A 17,599-nucleotide genomic window follows, 5' to 3' on the forward strand; every position below is an offset into this window, starting at 1 on the left:
GGGTCAAAGTGCTGTACAGGGTGGCTAAACAAATGGTAATAATAAACGTTTACAAACGCTGTAATACTGTCGAAACTTATGATCACAATATTTATATCCATGCAAGTCCAAAGACCGTTGTGTACACCATGACTTTGCAAGAAATTCACTTTAATGTGTAATATGACAAAAAGTGGTCATAAACAAATATTTTCTCAATTCAAATGAGCATAGTCTTGAACCCAGAAACAGTATTTCATGCATCACGACATAACAAGCGGATTAACAGATTGTGTGATAACAAAAATGGGTGCGATGGGACAGCATTAATGGACAAACCAGCAGAACACCCACATTGCACAACATCTGACATGTTCCTTGCAGACTCCAAATGTCATAAGAAGTTAATATTACATTATATTTAGGTTGCCATCATCTAAAGACAATGTTATTTTGACGTCCAATAACAAAGTGAAATGATGTTAATATTTAGTTTATTTTTGGTTGTGTTGGTAAGTGACCTAAATCCACAGTCAAGCCATTTTAAACCAACGTCATATTGATGTAATACTGACTTCGTCAGGTATGGCAAACAGGTATGGCAAACAAAATCCAAACAGGTATGGAAAACAGGTATGGCAAACAAAATCCAACGTCTGATAGACGTAATAGTGGTAACGTCCACACAACATCAAGCTGTGACATCATTAGACGTTGATATTTTGTTGTTTTTAGGTTGCGTTGGAAATAACCAAAGTGCAACATCTATCCAACATAGGATATTAACGCCGGCCTGATGTTGGGTTCTGACGTCAATACGATTTTCATTTCCAAACAAAATGCAACGTCCTACGACATTGGGGAAACCGTCAGTTTGACATCATGTTGACGTCCAGTGTCTGCTGGGTTGTTTTGGTCATTCAAAAAGTGACTTGGCCAAAGTCCATCATCAAAGCTGTTCGGTATTTTTACTTGAATGGCTGTGCTCCCAAAAAACAGTCTTGCACCTCCAAAAGCCACCTTGCGTTCATTTCGCTTTGCCTTCGTCTTCGAATAATTTATTATATAAGAAAATGGGCCACAGCGGCTTCTCTTATCAAAGCAAATTAAATTTTTCTTCTCTATATTTTCTGTCTGTTTATCAGGAAGTGACGATTTTCTTCTCTTTAACTTCGACTGAATTGAAACGGTTCTTTATTCGCAAATCTTTGATGCAATATTCCAGTTTTGTACATAAGTCTAATTCACATGGTTGGATGGAAACATAGCTAATGTAGTACAGGGGAAAATGATACCAAACAAACACACTCCGACACCACAGGATGTAAAGAAAAGCGTAGACGAGTCCTGTTTCTACCTAAGATAAAACCAGCAATCCCAAGTGGGATAATGAGGAGAGAAGACGACAGCAGACGATTTGCTAACCTGAAATCATTACAAATGCTGCTTCCGTTGGCCTGACCATCACTGACCGTAGAGAAAAGCATTTAAATCCTTCCTGCCCACCACAGAGTTCAAGGCAGCAAAGAAAGTGAATGAGTTTAGCAGTTTTCCAGTCTGGGATGCAGGTGAAAAGCTGGCTTTTTCAGGTTTGGATGAGGACTTTCTTGAAGGACCACTGTGCAAAGGATGAATGAACAGCTGTTTTTAATACCAAAACCAAACTTACTAAACATTTCTTCCTCTGAGATCACAGACTGACGCTTTCCACCACAAATCTGAGAGGAAATTGTATCTGTTTCTGAGTGCTTTGCATAATATATCTGGAAATATTCTTTAAAAGGTATATAATGTCATGCCAGTAATGATGATGAGACCAAAAACACTGCAAAGAGCCAGTCTGAGCTAAAAGCCGGGCATAACTCTGCTAGCGGCGGACTAAACCCAGCCAACTTTGGTAAGAGCTCTTTTGAAGAGGCTTCGGTCAGCAGATGATTTGGTCAACATGTTCTTATTTGAGTGCACTTTACACTAGCGCTACATCTGAATTTCCTCGAAGCGACCACTGGAGCTGGTTTGTCTGTATCTGAAATCACTCGTTTCTTCTGCGTCTCACTTAAAGTGGCTTGTATGACTCGAGCTGCAGTGATTCAGCGGGCCATTTGAGCGAACGGATTATTCTAAATAAATATTGGCATGGGGAGCAGCTTACACAAAAATGTATCCAAAAATCAATAAATTATGAAACATAAACATATTTAGTGAGATGGAGGAGAAGGGAAGACAGACGCTACTAAACAGAAGCCAATTTCGTCCTCCCCCTATTGGCATTTCCCCTGCTGCTTCTAGAGTGTTTTTTTCCTCTCTCTCTCTAACTAATTCACTGAAAAGACTCCTTGCATGTCATTTCCACTTTTAATTTAACATATGAGGACTCTTGACGGGAGCTAATAGCTTTTCCTCAAGGGCATAATTCAATCTGTGATGTCCACCATCAAAGCCTGGCCACATTACAGTCCCGGCCACAGACAAGGCGCCATCGGGGGGCAAATTTGGGGGGGAAGGGGTGGTTGACGGAGGCGGCCCCCATTTGTTTTCAAACAAATGCGACGGCCTGCTTTAAAATTGCAAAAAATGAGCACGGATCTCATTTGAACTTATCGGGGGACTTGCCGTGACAAGCTGACCATATGGTCTTTGTACATCAGGCAGCGGGGCCCGTGTTACAGCGCTCATGAAAGGGTCTCGCAAAATGCAGACATATCTCTCAACGTCACATTTATTATCTCACAGCAGCTTTTCCTCGGACACGGCTCAGGCACACGGCCACGGTCCACACACACTGTGGCAGCCATTTGGGAGGCCGGCATCAAACGCTAAAAGAGAAACAGAAACTTTTCCCCTCCATTTCCAGCGTTCCAGCTCATTGGGAGAAAGTTGAGGAAGGTGCCTGATTCGGCATGATTCGCTTTCCCTTAGAGAGATGCCGGAAAATATGCATTCCCCAGGTGTGAATGCAGCTGTTTATGGTATTTACAAGTGATTTTGAAATTTGTGATGCTAACACTCTTTCATTCACATTTACGGACCTCTGTGAGTTACTTCTGTGCATTTTCTCCATGTAACCGTATTAAATATCATTTAAAACATGAGAATATACTCTTCATTAAATGTTTTTTTTTTGCTGATAACATAGAAAAGGAACAGAAAAAAGGTCAAGAACCAATGAAGCTAAAAAAGCTTGCATTTTGCATGAATTAATTCGTCTCCTAATCTGTTAACGATGAAATCTTCTGTTCTGTCATTTATATTTGAGCTGCAATTTTCCATAATTTTTTTTTCCTTCCAAGCGTGGGAGTGTTTTGTTTTGGAACACTTGATGATTCCCCTAATACATCCATGTGATATTAAGCACACTGTTCACTTCTCCAAAAGGAAAAACTAATTAACATTTAATACAACATCTAAATCAATCATATGTTTCCGATGAAAAGTGGAGCTCCAGTTGTGTGCCGAATTAATGTGCCTAGCCCAGTCAGGAGGAAGCTATGGGGAATATTAAGATTTATCATGTTAATGATGAGGCTTTGAAATGCATACGTCCTCCGAGATCACAGTACAGCAGCGCAGGAAAAAGATCTAATTAAAACGTATGTGAGGATACCACAACAAAAGCTGAAATCCAATCCAGAGGAAGGACAACGGCACATGTGATTCATTCATTTTAGGAGGTTAAGGACGTGGGGAAGACCATTTTGCTGAGATTTAATATTCGAAGCTGTGCCTGAGCAAATCTAAGACAGAAAATGTGCAAATACACATATTTTAAAGTTTATACTACAGTATAGTCATAATACACTGTATAATACAACATTTGAAGTGAATCAAAAAAGTTTAAGATGAGAACGTGTGTTATCGATAATAATCAATCTCTTGGGATAGCAAAGCAACTTTCTGAGTTTGCATCTAATAAAAATATCTGTGTTATTCCTCTTATAGACTCAAGCCAGTGATTATGCATTGTCGAAATAAAACTGTCACATCAAATTAAAGGGTAAAGAAGATGAATGGTTGCAACCGCATTGCACGCATCTGACTCAACCATCAGCGTGAGCTGCGCGCGGTGCACCAATCATTTTTTCACCCTTATTCAAAATGTCACCAGCCAATAAAATCATAACGACAGCAATGAGAATGCGAACACAAAGGCATTTTTTAAATAAACAACCTCAGTTGTCTGTTTGGGAAAAAACAGAGCAGGAAAGCAAGGACCACTTTGAAGGGAAAGTCCGTTTAAACCACGGGATGGACTGACAAACAGAGCTCTGATGTTGTGAAACGTAGCAAAACATAATATTTTGCAAGGCTCTCTAGAAGAAAAACTCTTTTCTCTCTCCCATGAATTCAATGACATCGATTAACTTTAAACGCCAAACTGATGTCTTATGTGTGTGTATATACATGACCACCAACAATTACAATTCACCTTTCTGTACAGTATTTCAACAGGCAACAATTTGGATTAAATCAAATTAGGTTAAACAAAAATACAGAAAAAGCCAAACAGCAAATCCACATATAAAAACAGAACAACAAAAAAGGCACATCTCTCGGTTCTTCCCACAGCGTGCTAGAATAAACTAAAAAGAAAAACAGGAAAAATTTCTTGGAAACGAATGAAAGATGGAATGAACGCAGTCGTTTTGCTGAAGCGAGGACAAAGCATGCTGGGAGTGAATTGGAAAAACTCACCATGGAGTTTTAATGGAAAAACATCCGGCCCCAAAGAGGTAGGGTCTTCATGAAGGGACAGATACACAGAGATAAATGGGAAAAGCATTATTATTAATTGGACCGGGCAAACATTTTATGGTATAATGATACATAAAGTTAAAGAGCCATACAATAATGGACTTTAGTATATTTCCCTTTCTACACAAGCTCAAAATAGTGGGAAAAAGCATGTATATGTGACTCAATTTTCATCAAATGTCTCAAGATAGCTCCATTGGTGGTATTTAGGAGCGACATGGGAGACATGAGGTCAGCTTCTTCCAGTCTGACAGTTCAATAGAAGTTCAATAGTGGTTTAATTGAAGTAAGATGCTGTGAGAGATGTTGTTTCATGCTGAAGGGTTAGTCGGAGAAAGAGAAGTGGATCCCTGATCTACAGCCAGAGCAATGGATGACCGTAAACATTTTACAGCCAATAGTGTTTCCCAAAAGCAATAAAAAGGACATGAAATCCAACTCTGGCAGAAGTCGCTGTACACTCTGCGGCCTTTTGGATGACTTTACTGTTCAGTAGGGGTGAATCACTGTCTGTGAAACAAAACCTTACAGTTTTACACACACACACACACCGAATCTTTCTCACTGGCAAACGTCTATCATGAAGCGTTTCCCAGATCAAACAAATCATGCCGGGAGAGATGAGCGATGGTCAGGCTAAGTTTAGCTTAGAACTGCTATTGGGTTTGACGTTCTGAATAATGAATGAATTATATATTCACACACAAGACTTGAAATCCTCAAACATCAGGGGCCGAGCTAAACAATCAAATCGGCAGGTTGCTTAGTTGCGTCTCAAGTGGCACAGTACGACCCTCGAGTGAGACACTTCAGCTGAATGGACTCAGCAAATATCCAGCTGTGAAAATGGATGAACGCCAGCGCTAAATTAATGTGTTTCCATGGAGGTGAAAACATGCTAAAGCTGGGTTTGTTTAGGAGCAGTAGCTATGTTTCCATTTAAAGACGCAAATTAGACCTACAGTAACTGGAATATCATATAAAACATTTGCATCCAGTGAGTCAAAGTCTGCATTTACACTGCATGGTTTAAGGGACCCAATTTCGATTTTTTTCTCCCATGTGGCACAGACTGTGATAAGGCCCACATACTTGTAAGTAGAAAAACAAAACACATGGATTCCTATTTACTTTGATCAGACTCATGTCTCAATCATACTGTATGTGGAAATTTATCCGATACTAATCGATTTTCTCCTCGTCAACGAGAGACTCACCTCATTAAAAATGCTAGAAAGAACATGGACAAATGAGAACTTTTCTGTCATAAACTAGAGCAAAATAAAAAAATTTAACCCTTCGAACAATTTAATTATAGGAATCGAAAAAATAGCACTCTTTTATTATCGCAGCTGTCAGTCGGCAATTGGTTATTGATCTTATGTTGCATGTGCAATGTAAATGCAGACATCGGATACAAGTCACGAGTTTTAAAGATGATGTAAGCGGGTTGTCAAAAAAAAAAAAAAAAAAAAAAACAATCGGATACAGTCACAAAATCGGAATTAACCATCAGGATCTGTTGTGTAAATGCAGCTAAAGAGAACAAAACTGTCACTTCCTGATAAACTGACACTAAATATCAAAAAGAAAAATGGAATTTGCTGCAGTAGGAGCCACTGTGGGCCTTTTTTCTTACAGTTTATAATAAAGTACTCGCGCCTCAGAAGAGGAAGATGAATCACAATGAAACGCAGATGCTTAAGACATAATAAGAAATAATAATACCAAACCACTTTGATGATGGACTTTGGCTAAGGGATTTTAGAATCACAACATGTTTGTTCATCAATGCTGTCCTATCCCACATCTTTTAATCACGTGATCTTAGAACAAAATCACATGACTTTTTTTATTTGTTAAATGTGTTTCTATCATAGTTTAATCAGATTTTTTCTTAACCTTTGTACTGTTGCGGATGTTTTCATCCACTCTGGGGTGATTTTGTGTCTTAATTTGGCCATAACTTTTGCTGTGTTTCAGCTAGCAGAATTATTTTTGGTAACAAATTTTATTTTGACACATCTATTAAGAAAATGCTTAGATAAAAAAAAAACCTCAACAATACACTTTAGGCAAATGTACTACAAATTTACTAAAATTACAGGATTTTAACTCTTTAAATGGCAAATTCATTAATGATGTCACTGATTTGGTGAAAAAAAACCACACAAAAATGACAAATTTTCAATATAAAAAGTAATTGTAGATTGGATTTTTTTTTGCCTTTTATCACAGTCTTGGGCATTGAAACAGACAGTGAAATAACATTGCCTCTAATGCATTGTTTTTGATTCATTTTCTTTCTCTTCATTTCATTCATTTTTTCTCTTTAATTTACTGTTGGTGGCTGTTTTTGCCCCAGTGACTTCCATTGAAACCGCATTTTTTGTTTACAAACCATGGCACCATAGGATCATGCATTTTTGATTGTCGGTGGTTTTCCCTGGTGGGAAGAGGTACATTTTTTTTATTTTTAGCGTTGATCATCAGTTGGCACCATTAACCCTTTAGATAGGCCGTTACAAAAAAAGCTTTGTTTCTGGATTTTATATGGAGTGTGTGCATGTGTGTCTGAGTGTGTGAGAGTGACCTTTACGCACTTACCTTGATGTGTCTAAGAAAATTGAAATATGCATATCAGCTCTCAGAACTACATGATGTAAATAAAAACAAAGACTGTGCACCATCAAATGTGCTTATAATGGAAGTCACTGGGGCAAAAACAGCCACCAACAGTAAATTAGGGAGAAAATAATTTAACAATGCATCAATGTTGTTACTAATCTTGCACATGTCCAAGACTCTTTAAAAAAAAACATTTAAAAAATCCAGTTCACAATTACTTTTTATACTCAAAATACATATTTTTTTTCACCAAATCAGTGAAATCATTTGTGATCTAGCCAATTAGTTATGTAATTAAAAAGTATGTATTCCTGTAATCTTCTAAACAATTTAGTAGTTTTGATCAGGACTGACGTTGATTAACAGATTCATGCAAAAAAAAAAAAATGTTTATCTGATGTATTTTTACAGCAGTTTAATTCAGTGGATGTTTTCATCCTGGGCATAACAAAAGGGTAGTACATTTTTTAAACAGTGCACAAGATTTTTTAAAGATTTTTAATGCACATTTTCAAAATGTATGCGCATCTTTGGCATTTTCATTCAACATTTTTTATACGATATTCAAAAATAAGTGGAGGGAAACAGCTACTGATGATCAGTTTGGTGTTAGTGCGACTGTGAGATATAAAATGTCTTTAAAAGATTATGGGACAGATCTGCATTGAAATAAGTAGGACAACACTGTACTATCTATCACATGACACGTTCATGCACTTCTAATAAGATCAGACCTGACAGCAAACCATAACAATAACATAAAAAGCAAGTGAAAAAGCAGATTTCATCCAAATCCGTAGAGTGCTATGAGGGTTTTTATTCCTAAGAAATTTATACACGGGGTGGGGGGGATACATGTTGAAAGGAAGAAAGAAGTCACAGCAGTGGGCGTTGAGGGCAACAACCCCACTTCAGCAGAATAATCTTTCACACATTTATCTCTGCTTTTCGTGAGCCTAATGCTGCACTTCCAAAGGCATTAAAAAGAGGTGATTTGTGCAAATGTTTTACGCTGTGACATGTCACATGGCTGTGTAGCACCCGAGCTCTTTAAGCTATTCATACGGTCATTACGGCACTATGAGACAATGGCACAAAAGCAGCTCAATTCACGTATTACACTAAGCCTGCCACATCTGTGAGGTCAGATCCATCCATCCATCCAGCAGCACACGCATTAACACTCCACTGTATGAGAGCAGTGCTGAAGATTTTTATTCAACCTGGTGGTTCATATATTTTGCATCTAGTCAGCAAATATGTTTAAATAAAATCCATTTAAAATGATTATTTATTTTATATTATATCAACCGGCAACCTTTACTAAACAGTGAGTTCACCTGTAGTTAATCACAATTTCTTGCAACTACTAAAATCCATTTATTTTTTCAGAAATAAAGCATTTTGTTTTGTTATTGTTTGTACATGTTTTTTTTATTTATTTTGGCATTTCACTGGTTTTGCAAGTTAAGTTGCCATACCATGAAGATATATTTAAGATCAGTAAACTGCTGCAGACTTTCCTAAATTCATTCATTCATTTTTTTCGGCTTAGTCCCTTTATTAATCTGGGGGCGCCAAAGCAGAATGAACAGTCAACTTATTCAGCATATGTTTTACGCAGCAGATGCACTTCCAGCTGCAACCCAACACTGGGAAACACCCATACACACCTGCATTAACACAGATACACTACAGCCAATTTAGCTTATTCAATTCACTTATACTGCATGTCTTTGGACTAACCGGAGCACGCGGAGGAAAGCCACGCAAACACAGGGAGAACATGTAAACTCCACTTTCCTAAATTAATTTTGAAAATTATGACTTGGTCCTGCTCATTGGCGTTGCGAGGGTTCCATATTTTGGAATATGTTGCACTTAAAAAAAAAAATGGCTGTATAAAATTTATTGTCATCAAAATACACTCCTTAAAATGACCACATAGATCATGCGCATTTAACTTAACGCAGATTTTGTGTCTGGTATTTAAATAGTCATCTGTTCAGCAGTACCTGTTTCTACCGGCAGGTGGGAGTGGGACTATTGTCACACGGCAAGTGTTAAAAAAAAATTGTGCCACTGCATTGTCGTCATTCATTCATTATTTTGAGGAGCTGAAGCTGATATTTCGCAAAACTGAATAGTTCTAACTACTGAAGAAGCTTAATATTTGTTTTTACAGTATAAAATGTGTGTAGTTTTGGTGAAATAAAATGACTCTGTCAGCGCCAATAGCCTAGTGGTTAGTGCGTCGACATATAGCACCCAGGTGCTTGTGGCGACCCGAGTTCGATTCCCGGCTCGAGGTCCTTTGCCGATCCTTCCCCTCTCTCTGCTCCCCACACTTTCCTGTCTGTTAATCTTCACTGTCCTGTCATTAAAAAGGTAAAAACCCCTAAAAAATAATAATAAAAAATAAATAAATAAATAAATGACTCTAATCAATAAAATGTGTGTCATATCAATGTAAATACATTATTCAGAAAAACATCAATTGAAATAGCTTTCTAGATATGATATAGATGTCTAGACATATTTATCTAGATATGATACAGCCAGCCACATCTCTTCCTGTAATAGTTAAATTACAGTGAGTTCATGCATCTACATTAGCTTATTATTTTATAGCTATTGTACATTAGCATGCTATGTCAGTTAGCATTGGATTATAAATCAACTTCATTCTAGTGAAAATACCTAAGATGGCTGGAAAAACACATATAGACCATTTATTGTCGCAGGGGCTGTTCAGCAGGATTAATTAGAATTTCTTTTTTTATGGGGGTCGGAGGGTGGGGTACTTCTTTGGGGCTAAGCTCCTATCCCTTTCGACCCTAGCAACACCCCTGGTCCGGTTAAACTAAATTGCTTCCAATAAACTGTCAGAACCAACATCCCCTGGTTATGTCAATACAAGATATACAATACAAAAAGTCATTTTAATATAGCACCACAAACAAGAAAATAAATGTGTAATTCTTAATCTGGTACATGTAATGTACAGCTAAATGTGCAATCACGGTCTATACAATTACACTGGATGATCATTTGCAGTTTATAATGTTATTTCATATGTATTTAGTTTATTTTCACTACATTTTATTTATTTAGAAATCTACAGAGTCTATATTTGGCTAAAGTAAAAGTTATTTAAATATAGCTTTAAAAATATTAAAGATTTGGGTGCTTGTTGAGAGGAAGATCAATTGTAAAACTGTTAAAATCAAAAAGGATTAAAACAGGAAAGTAGTCAAATACAGATCCACAACAAGAAGCAAGAATCGATCAGCATTAAAAAACTAATTAGCATGTTACTGAAAAGCACTAGCAGATAAAGCTTTTACTTCTTTAATCTCAATCTGAATTTGATTTTTAAAAGTAAAAGACAAGACTTTTGACATTGATTCAAATAAATACTTTTAAATAAAAACCTGTGAAAACTTTGGTATAATTAAATATTACAGTACAGGATTGCTTGTAAAGAGTAAGACAAACTGTAAAAGTGTCTCAAACATCAAATACAAATAAAACAAATTTAGGCACTGCCACCTCATTTCTGAAGCCACAATACCTACTGTACCAAACATCAAATACAAATAAAACAAATTTAGGCTCTGCCACCTCATTTCTGAAGCCACAATACCTACTGTACCAAACATCAAATACAAATAAAACAAATTTAGGCTCTGCCACCTCATTTCTGAAGCCACAATACCTACTGTACCACTGCAAGAAGATCCATCTACAACAGGGGTGCCAAAACTCGGTCCTGGAGGGCTGATGTCCTGCATAGTTTTGCTCCAACTTCTTTCAACACACCTGCCTGGAAGTTTCTAGTATACCTAGAAAGAGCTTGATCAGCTGGTTCAGGTGTGTCTAATTGGGGTTGAATCTAAACTCTACAGGACACTGGCCCTCCAGGACCAACTTTGGGCAACCCTGATCTACAGGTATTATGCTTTTCATCCTTTAAAATATGCAGCTTCACGTTCCACACAATAATAAGTGTTTAATAAAAACAGAAATAAATTGTGCTAGGAACAAATCACTTATGAACCAAACAATACAAGCATCGCTGGGATTTATCTCATTTTAGCACCATCGCTACAATCTTACTTCAACTATGAGAGGAAATGATGGTCGAGAGCTGACTAAAGTGACTATGAATTAAAAAATAAATAAATAAAAAGCAGTAGAAAGCGCACTAATCACTTAGCAGACACATGTAAAAGTAGCAATGATGTCATCAGGACTGATATCAGACATCACTGCGGTGACTGATTTAACAGCTGAAATCAGGAGAACAGCTGAAGTGGTTCGCAGAAAAAGGTCAAACACAATGACATCACGCCCTGAAAGAGCACAGTACATTAACACAGCAAGACTCACACTGCTGTTTAGACACCTCTCTTAAACAATGAGTGTTTTCAGTGAGTTAAGCATTAGGTGAGTAAAGCATTAGGTGTCAATGTCAAACTTGGCTGAAATAAAAGATCTCAAAATCTAAATATAGACTAGTGGTTACTAGCACATGTTTAAGGTAATTATTAAAAAGTGTTTTTTTTTTTATAATTGAAATAAAGTACAATAAGATCAAATAAAATTAAATTAAAAGTGTAAGCTTAAAAACTAATAATAAGCCTAAAATTAAAAACTATAAGCTTAAATATTGACTTTTGAGCCAACTTTAGATTACAGCTAAAATAAAACAAATTAAAGCTAAACATAAATTTAAAAGCATTACAATGCCAAACACGAAACAAAACTTTGAATTTAGATTTGTATACATTTAAAAATAAATTAATAAAAAAAAAAATATATATATATATATATATATATATATATATATATATATATATATATATATATATATATATATATATATATATGAATAAATGCTGAAACAAAATCTTAACCACAATAAAACAACACAATACAACAGCTTATTTCCGGAAACTCTTGAGAGCCAGTTTTTTTTAAGAGTAGTTCAAAAAAGACATCCTCAATTATGATCAGTAGCCAGTAATAGAGTAAAGAGTAGCCTGTTATAAAAGAAATAAATTATTAAATTATTAAATGAAATATATACCAAAATAAATCAGAATCATTTCCCAGTACTGGGTTGTGGCTGGAAGGGCATTCACTAGGGCTGTGCGATTAATCGAAATCGCAATTTGAAACGTTGCGATTAGCTAATCACAAGAGGCTGCGATATGAAATAGATATGTATTATTTATCAACCAAACTATGCGGGACTCCCACAATAAAAAACAAAAACAAACAAACAAACAGGAAAGCTCGGATGAGTGGGATGATGGCGTCTGCTGCTGCAGAAGCATTAATAGATTAAATAATATCAAAGAAAAACAGAACATCGGTAATATGGAAATATTTTGGTTTCAGTCACAGACACTGAACAAAAACAGGTCATTTGTAAGAGTTGTCGCAGAATTGTTGCCACAGCACAAGGAAATACAACAACCAGCACCTAAAAAAGCACCACAGGCAGCTATATGAGGAGTGTCTTGCTAAAAAGTCAACTGAAAGTATTACCAGTGACACTCAATCTAGTAGCAAGCAACAGCAAAGTACAATTTCAGAGTTGTTTCAGCCATGTTACGCCTGTTTCACACAGCAAGTGCAAGCAGAGCATGAGCAGCGCGTGCGCAGCGCGTATGAAAAGCAGAAGCAGCCACAGGCGTTTGCCTTTCACACCGACTGAGTCTGCAGTGCGCAGCTCACAGATCAATCTATCTCTGTCTATTCTATCTAGTTACCTATCTCTATAAATACACTTTTTTTTACTTTTACTTTTTATCTGCACCAAGGCCCATGGCAGCTTCCTTCTATGTCGTTTTCTTAACCTGCATGTCTTTACTTTGCAAATTATTTAGATCCTAAAAAGCTGTATGATTCATGCTCTGAGGAGTGTCATTCATGTCTTTTCAGGTGCACTCGGTCAGAAGACAATCGCCTGTGATATCATGTCATTTTGTTTTTGATCGGCAGGATGATGTAGGCCAATATTTATTATACAATATAGTTATAATGGTATGATCAAACTAGTGTGCAACTTAAGCAAAACTAATACTAAAATTTTTTAAATTTTGTTTTGTAGTTCTGGTCCAGCTAAATATTTGTTGCCATTTTTAATCGTTTAAGTTCATTTGATTGAATATATAAAAATCAGTGGATATTATCAATGCATTTATTGGGTAAATTTGCTACTTTTTACTGTCATTCAATGTGTTTTTGGTCATTATTAATGCAGTGTCACTTTTTTTAAGGGATATTAATCCCATTTCTTTCTTTTTTTTTTGGCCTTTTTGCCTTTATTAGATAGGACAGTATTTAGACAGGAAGCGAAGTTGGAGAGAGAGAGTGGGAACGGTAGGGAATGTCCTCGAGCCGGGATTCAAACCCGGGACACCCTGACATGCTACTGCACCATGTGTCGTCGCGCAAACCACTAGGCTATTGCACCGACAATGCACTGTCACTTTAATTAAGCGTGAGCAGCATGGTAAAAATAGACCCAGCGCCGTAACTATCGTGGCACTGACGTGCTGCTTCTGCATGTGGTATGAAAGCTCTAAACTGTTAACATGGACGCAGAAAAAAACACGTGCTGCTCAAACTCTGCTCACGCTAGCGGTGTGAAACAGGCTTTAGTTTGCAAAGTGTTTTGTATTTTTATAATTAATATTTTTTTGTTTGTATAATTAGCTACACTATCCCCCTAATTGGAGTTCAACTTGTTTACAGAAAGGTAAGGCCATTTTATTTGTGTTTACTGTTTTCTCTAGAGAAAAATGAGTTTCTGAATATTTTAGAAACAATTTAAATAAATGTTTAAGTTATATCTTTTCAGTTTCTTTTTTAACTAACACTCACTGCATTTTAGCAGTAAGAAGCTACAATACAGATTGAGCTGAAGCAAATCAAATCAAAAATCAAAAAAATCAAATAAAAAAATTTTTAATAATAAATAAAAATCACAATTAGATATTTTCCCCAAATCGCACAGTCCTAGCATCCACCTCATAAAACATATATGTAAGCCAGAGAATTTGGCGGTTCATTCTGCTGTGGTGAGCCCTGATAAATTAGGGACTAAGCTAAAGGATAGCGAGTGAGTAGTCAGAATCAAAAAATGGAAATCCAAACAAACTGCGAAAATTAAAACGTGAATTGGAGGGAATTTGGGATTTGCAAAGTAACACCTCGTCCATAAAAGCTAAATCTCAAATCTATGCTGTGCAAACTTTAGTACAGTTTGCTTTACAGTACACAACCATACTAAATCTCAGAAGTGAGATGCAAATAAATACACAATAACCGGTTAAACACCAGCAAAACCACTCATGCCTGGTGTAGATATGCTGAAATTGTGCATTGGTGTTTTGACTTGCTGACTGTCTTGTCAAGCTGCAAGCAGTGAGAACCTCTGGACTAGGTAACTGAACCAAGTGTAAAACCACACTTGCTTTTTACCAGCCTGCTTGACTCAGCCACAACTCGGAATGTCCAGTTTCATTAATACAGAGGTTCTGTCTGTAAGGAGGACAATCTCCCATTCCCCAGCCACAGCTCTGAGTGCTGCACATTTGAGGGTAAAATTTTTTGGGCATGTTGACGGGTAAGGAGAATATGAGCAGAGACAGGTGTGTGCGTGCAAACAGCTGACTGACTGACTTGCACGTAGACGCACAACACGGTTCTGCACAACATAGGATGTCTCTTGTCTGCCGCCACATATGCTAGCCTCAGCTAAGGAGAGAAGGATAAGGGATGAAATGGGATTGGACTTGAGGACAGGACACCAATGCGATGTCAACTCTGTTATAATGTATAACCCTCAGACTCAGCACGTCTATTGAAAAAAAAACGAGGACTGAGAGCAAGTCTGGATATTAAAGCTGGAAACTTAACCAAACGCAAGGCTGAATTATTCAAACTTGCAGCTGATGCACTCTTGACGACTCTTTAGTTCAAAACTAGATGAGCGAGAGCCCTTAAAACAACCTTAGCGCAAAGTGTTCTGCATGACAATGAGCTGCAGGCCTGTTTAAAAGTTGACTCGACGTGCCACTGTTTCGTTAGTGAATTTCCCTTTCAAACTTTGCATTTAAATAAAAATAAACAATTGAAATAAGTCATAATTATGTTTAGTCAGTATGTAAATGTGCACTGCAGTCATCGATATGGCAGCCAGTCTTTACCGGCATGTTCATGTTACATGGAGAGCGACCGCATGATAGGTCCAGTGATTGTAATACATCTGGCTTGAGAACTAACGACCGAGTACAGCAAAGATCCATATGCGGGAGAGAGCAGGTTTGCATGTTCGTGTAAATTCAGGCAATCATCTGGCAAATGACGGTTTGATGACACTTAAGTGGCTTGAGCAAGAGTCAAGAGTTCATGCAAACTCATGCCGTATTTCAAATCCTCAAACACAGTTCTCGCAAATGACCAAATATCACCAGCTATGGTTAGGCATGGTGTTTATATGTCTAGTGATTTACAGCAATTATATTTTACTCAACTGTGCTAGCTAAATGTGCAAAGTTGATGTATTTAGCACATCCAATATATTACTAAACCAATTTTTATTAAGTTTTAAGTACCTAAAATGGAAAATAAATGTCAATGTTGAGATGATATTGGTTTAAAGTCATAGCAAACCAAATTACAAAGGTAAAAAATTATCCTGACCTAAATACTACTAGAAGGTCAGGTAGTTAAAAATGTCCGAATAAAGTATTTATAGTTCTAGATTTTCTTTTCACAAAAATTTATTTTCTTAGTTGCATAGAAAGGTTTCTATTTTACAGTTAATTTGTAGGAGGTGATGATTCAACCAACCATTTTCTGTCAATTTACTCTCTCGGTGGATTAAAAATAACAATGTTCAGTTTCTTGCACAGACTGATATTTTTTTGCTTCATAAGTCTTTAATGTATAGTCAGGAGCATTGGATATTGCTAATGGAAATTTGCTTTAGAATTTTTTAAAGTGCTAGTAGCTGTTTACTAGAATTTTATGAATTAAAAAAAGACCGCAATTTCAGCAAAATCCTCTTTAATGTTTAACTGAAGAAAAATTATCAGTTGTCAATTTTTGGGTGAACTTACTCTTTAACAGTAATGAAATATGATTTGAATTGTTATATAAGAGTGAAAGGTCCATACTCAGTGAAAGTAAGTGTTAGATGGTGTGTAGAAACCCACCCTGTGCGCTTGGTGATGGTGCCCAAGGTCATGGGTTGTTTGATCTGAGCCAGTGGTAGCACAACCGTCAAACTGGGTAATGAAGACAGACGTGGGTTACCCATGTTGTTGTTGGTGAAGTTGTTGTAAGACTCTTGACTGGTAAGTTTGGCTGCAAAAAAAAAAAAGGGGAAAAAAAGACATTTAAGTTTGTAGTTAAATTATTATTATTTTTTTACCATACAGATAGAACATTAACACTACTATATGCTTAAACCTTTTATAAATAAAATGTTGCTCTTTTAAACGTTCCATTTTCAACACTGAGCAATTAAAATCAATATATTAAAATAATTCAGAAATAACAACTGAAAATAAATAAAAGTCTTATTAAATGCTTGTATAAAAAATATAAGAATAGTGATGAAAGGCCGACAGCTAAAATATAAAGGATTAATTCATAACATGTTATATCTTCTCAGAAACACAAACAAATCAGACACAAGGTTTCTACAGCTCTGCTCTTAATTATCCACTTTTCATCTGTTTTCATTTTTAATGTGTTGCTTCTCAATCCAACTAGTACAGAGATCAATTTGATCAATGCTTCCATGTACTTCAAAAAACTATATAGTGCACATGTACTCAAATATTCCAAACAAAGTTGAAGTGCTGCTTTTTTGTTTTTTTAACTCCATTATTTTTTCCCCTTTCGACATACAATATTTCGGGGCAGCCCAATAATCTCAACGAACATTTTCCTTGCTTCCATTGTAATATGGCCAGGAAGAGGGTATTCAGGGGGTTGGAGAAATACCTGAGACACAAAACAATGATTATCTGAGGGCAAAAGCGCTGAGAGCGGCCGTGCCACAGTGTTGGAGGGGTTTTAGATCATTAGCCAGTCTCTCTGTCTCTCTCTAATACCCAGAAACGCTGTCTTTGTGCTTAACCAAAGAGAGGCCATTTAGGCCTCATGGCCCTCGATAAAGGCCTGCTTTGGCTGGAGACATTACACAAACCCC

General features: G+C 36.7%; 1 protein-coding gene across 4 annotated transcripts in view; it reads right to left on the reverse strand.

Annotated features, from left to right (window-relative positions):
• Window positions 1–17,599, reverse strand: part of bcas3 (BCAS3 microtubule associated cell migration factor) — a 386,382-nt gene that overhangs the window by 260,550 nt on the left and 108,233 nt on the right. For 2 of the 4 annotated variants that reach the window (XM_056473462.1, XM_056473461.1), the window contains exons 16-17: window positions 16,596–16,746; window positions 4,672–4,716 (exon numbers count right to left, since the gene is read on the reverse strand). In XM_056473462.1, the coding sequence (XP_056329437.1) occupies window positions 4,672–4,716; window positions 16,596–16,746 (196 nt within the window). The remainder of the gene's footprint in view (window positions 1–4,671; window positions 4,717–16,595; window positions 16,747–17,599) is intronic. The other 2 variants (XM_056473465.1, XM_056473463.1) reach the window with 1 other exon arrangement.

Source organism: Danio aesculapii, chromosome 15 (assembly GCF_903798145.1).
Source record: "Danio aesculapii chromosome 15, fDanAes4.1, whole genome shotgun sequence".
NCBI classification, from domain to species: Eukaryota; Metazoa; Chordata; class Actinopteri; order Cypriniformes; family Danionidae; genus Danio; species Danio aesculapii.